We start from the raw sequence: 4,688 nt of genomic DNA, 5'->3' as shown, positions 1-4,688 counted from the left end.
CCTTAGAAATTTCATTTTCATTTTAAAATTGAACGAGTATAATGTAAGTAGATTTTGTTTTTTGTGCTTTGTGTATGATTATCTATTCTACTCAATGGTGTATGTATGATGTTGTAAAATATTCATACTTTGTTATATATTTTATATTTAGTATATAATTCCCTAACAGTATGTTTACGATGTATGATGTACTGTTATACGTTATTAAAATGTGTGGAGTTATATATTTTATTTGATTTCAACATAGTGATACTGGTGGGACAACATGTATGATGTCATGTATTATCTAAGTGAAAAATAATTACAGATCTGTGCAATGGTGTACAGATTTAATAGAACTGTTGTTGTTTTTTTTTGTTTAGGATGTATTCTTCCATTAGCGTATGGTGTAGTGGACTCTGAAAATGACAATTCGTGGACTTGGTTTTTTCATCAATTTACAGAAGCATTTGGAGAATGGCACAACATGTGTGTTGTATCGGATCGTAACAAAAGTATTATTAAAGGTGTGAGCATTGTTTATCCTAATGTCCCCCATCTTGCTTGTATTTGGCATTTATGAAAAAATATTTGTAAATATTTTACAAAAAGCAAAGATAGACTTAGTGACCTTTATTATTCCATGGCTAAAGCGTATAGAAAAGAAGATTTTGATTACATTATGTCAAAGGTTGGAAAGGTTGATCCAAGGGTTAAGGAATATTTGAAAGAACCTGGTTATGAGAAATGGTCTCGATGTCACGCCCCTGTTAATAGAGGTAGAATGATGACCTCTAATATAGCTGAATGTATTAATGGTTGTTTGGTAGAGGCTAGAGTACTTCCTATTTTAGGTTTCCTTGAAGAAGTGAGGATTCTATTTGCTGCATGGAATTGTAAGAACAGTGAAATTGCATCTTATACAAACACACCGCTTGGGAGAAGATTTCAAGAAATACTAACTGATAATGGGGTTAAATCGTTGCGGATGACGGTATGTATTCTGATAGTTGAATCTATTTTTTATTTGTTATTAATTTTTGTATTGTTAAATGTATAAAATTAATCATTGATTACAGGTTAAAGCAACTGGTAATTATCTGTACTGTGTGTATGAATCAAGAAGGAGGTACATTGTTGATATTGAGCATGGCACGTGTAGCTGTTGTCGGTATCAAATTGATGAAATTCTATGTGCACACGCAATTGCGATTTTGAAGAGTATAAATATAGATGTAAAAGAGTATGGGCGTTACTATTCAGAACTGTACTATCCAAACACCATTGTAAAGACGTATGAACTCCCCATAATTCCTATGTCAGATATGAAATATTGGATTGTACCAGATTTTGTTGATGCAGATGAAGTCTTGCTACCCAAATACAGAAGACCTCCCGGGAGGCCAAAAAAAGGAAGACATTTGAAATCTAGTGAATCACTTATAAGTTCAAACCATTGCGGTAAATGCGGGCGTGCAGGCCACAACCGTAGGAAGTGCAGTTTATTCCCTAAAGAAAGTTGAAGATTTTAGTTTGTTTTTCTAAATGCTAAGTGATTGTTTGGATATAACTACAAAACGTCAATTTTTTTTTTTGTTTCTTTGCTTGTTGACATTTATTTTATGTTTTTATTTGTTATGTGCTTTTTAATTATGAATGAATGTTTGATATTTTGAAAACAATATCACACAGTTTTGAATTCTTACAGTTTATGACTTTACTGCTTATTATTGCAGCGCAGTAATATGTAATATTAATGTATAATATATTTAACATGTCTGATATTATACGTTGACAACATGTATGACTTTTATGTAAATATTTTTTAAAAGCATAACAACTAATAATAATATGAATCAAAACGAATTTGTGTGCGGATTATGGATTATACATTAAGATCTATGTATGAGAGTAAATTTTTTTTTTGTTTTGTTATTAGTATTATGTATAAATGTTGATAAATTAAGTTTGTTTACAATTTACGATGTATTGTTATTTTTGAAAAAAAAAAAATTGAATATGAAGTTGTTTTCAATTAAGCAATGAGACGTTTCAACATGTATGATGTTGTCTACTGAATTTCTTAAAAATAAATTGATACCTGTTCAATGTATAATTAACTCATAATATAATATTTACTTCTTTAATGTCGGAAAAAAATAATGTTTTACATACATTTAATTTACTATACATATGTGACATTTTACATATGTAAAATGTTGTTATACAGTCTTTTTAATATCAAGTTAGTTTAAATGAGTAATTAACAAATAAGATAGAATAAGTAAAAAAGAGTTTATGTAAATGTATTAAAACCAATAACTGCCATCCATATAATGTTGCCCAAAAACCAACATTCCAAAAAACATTACTGTATATAACTTTTTAGCAAAAACAACAAAAAAAGCAATTAGAATGTTTTTTAGACTGAGCTACTCTAAAGTAACAATTGCACTTTCATTAGGTGATTGGAGAAAAGTATTCTTTGGACGAGGAGGATCATCATTATCACTCGTATAACCTTTTTTTGCCTTCGTCACTCCGTAATGCCATAGTAATGAAGCATAACGTGCACGTTGACTAGAAGCTTCAAACTCACATAATGAACTTGTTGCCCTTCACTCAATATTTCTGCATATGCAGCCACAAATACCCCGCAATCCCTGAATTTTTAATAAAATGAAAGATCGATAAGTATAGTAATTTAACATGATCATACATGTGAAAATTTAAAAAGTAAGGACACTTACAAACTATCAGACGCTTTCTGTGGAATGCTTTGGACGTATTCAACATCAAATGGGTTGTGACTTATCTCACCAGTTTGCCGACCAAGCTTCCCTTCATACGCTTTAAGTGTTGACCAGTCAACTCTTTCAGTCTTTTCAAAAAAACTACTGTCCGACAAGTAAGTAGACAGCATGGCTGGTAACTTTCTTATTTCAGTTGGTGGTTCACTCTTCGTTTTGCTTGACAATGAGTCATACACGCGTATTGTTCTCTCCTTTAACACAATTACAGTCAATATCCAGTGATATTCTTTTCCACAGTTAACAGGAACATATACCTCATCAATCAAATGCCATGGTAAACCCGCAGGAATACAGAATCCATTAATTATATTTGTTATGGTGATTTCATTAGAAGCACAAGCAACAGATTCTGCATAGTCTTTTTGCGTAGATATGTGATCTATTTTAACTTCTGGAAAATAGCGTTCGTATGTTTTTTCCATATATGTTTTGAAGAAGCAGCTGGTTGTCGTATATCTATATGGATCACACTGCTGCAACTTTGATTTTTTTCTCAAATGGTAGAATATTACAGCTAAGTGCTGCGATTAGAAATGGTTATGTTATGTTAAGCACTGAAAGAAAACTGCATATTAAGACGCTATTACTATTTATTGCGTAAGAAGTTGAATGAATGACATGTTTCCATTACATCTATAATGTGATTATACAGTCCATAACATGTATGATATTTATTCATACAACATATGCTAATGTATATGTTTTAGTTATTAGTATGTATTGGGAATGTAAATTAGTGTATGATATATTAACAAAACTTTGATTATATGTAATACTACATGTATAATCATTAGTCATAAAATTAAATCGTAGTAAAATGATTTTGCTATTATTATTTTGCAACAAAGAACAGGAATGTATGATATGTTACAAGTCATTGTTTTAAATGTGATTCTACATCACACCACGTGTATGATCTGTAACTATACAATAGATTATGTGTATTATGTATTTTAATCGTACAACAACTACTAATGCATAATTTTTAGTTGTTAGTATGTATGATATACTAACATAACATGTAGTAAATGTGATTATATGTCTTACCACATGTATTAAATTGTGTCATAAAATAAATTCGAAGTCATATATTTTCGTTGTTATTATGTTTTCAACAAAGTACATCAATGTATGAGCTATTACAATTAAATGTATAATAAGTGATTGTACATAACACCATATGTATGATATGTAATAATACAATAGATTTTATGTATTATGTAACAATTAGAATATTTTTAGTAAAAGTTTAAAGAAGCATGATATAGTTGAGTTTAATTTATCTCATCATTCCAACACATTTTGGGTTGCTTCATTAAGTAGAACCAATTCTTTGAGAGTGCTTGTGCAACAATAAAGTTCAATAGATGATAACCTAATTCCGGAGCATTTTTTAGATAGTAATTGTCTGTTTGTTTCCTGTAACATAAACAAGCATTAGAATTCACCAAGGTTTATTCTTATGTACTAAATTCAGTAATTTAGTAAGCTTTTGAAATAACTTACTTTGATGCATGATATTTCAGTAACCCAAGTTCAAGCCACTGTGAATAATCGCTGATTAATTGATTAGGCATGTCTTCGTAAATGGTATAACCATCAAAAGCATACCTCTGCTTCTCTTCATTATCAGAACTGCCATCATCTTTAGAGCTCGATCCAAATTTTTTGATGTATGGTGACCTGAAAATCTTTGACTTTTTTCTCTCTCTTTTAACAGGTGATTTATGTTTTACTTCATGAGCTTTTGCTGCTTCAAGCTCACTTACTTGTGCATCAGGAAAGTCTGGTAGAAACTGACTATCTGGAAGTGACCACTGACTTTCCTTCACTAAATTTGGTGTAACAACATCGAATTTTTTTGTATTCGAAGGTGTTGACAACCCAAATATTAGT

At 30.4% G+C, this 4,688-nt stretch overlaps 1 protein-coding gene across 1 annotated transcript; it reads left to right on the top strand.

The window, feature by feature from the left end:
* The first annotated feature begins 622 nt into the window (after positions 1 to 622).
* LOC107841736 lies at positions 623 to 1,502 on the top strand. Its single transcript, XM_016685576.2, has 2 exons — positions 623 to 973; positions 1,059 to 1,502. The coding sequence occupies exons 1-2, from the start codon at positions 623 to 625 to the stop codon at positions 1,500 to 1,502; spliced, it is 795 nt and encodes a 264-aa protein (XP_016541062.2).
* The last annotated feature ends 3,186 nt before the right edge of the window (positions 1,503 to 4,688 follow it).

The sequence above is a fragment of the Capsicum annuum genome, chromosome 9 (genome assembly GCF_002878395.1).
Source record: "Capsicum annuum cultivar UCD-10X-F1 chromosome 9, UCD10Xv1.1, whole genome shotgun sequence".
Classification (NCBI taxonomy): domain Eukaryota; kingdom Viridiplantae; phylum Streptophyta; class Magnoliopsida; order Solanales; family Solanaceae; genus Capsicum; species Capsicum annuum.
This window is presented reverse-complemented; position numbering and strand designations above follow the sequence as displayed.

Bases quoted from the DNA above. Each gene is read 5' to 3' on its own strand.
- LOC107841736 (XM_016685576.2), top strand. From the start codon at position 623: ATGGCTAAAGCGTATAGAAAAGAAGATTTTGATTACATTATGTCAAAG. The intron at 974-1,058 runs GTATGTATTCTG...CATTGATTACAG, and splicing joins TTAAATCGTTGCGGATGACG to GTTAAAGCAACTGGTAATTA.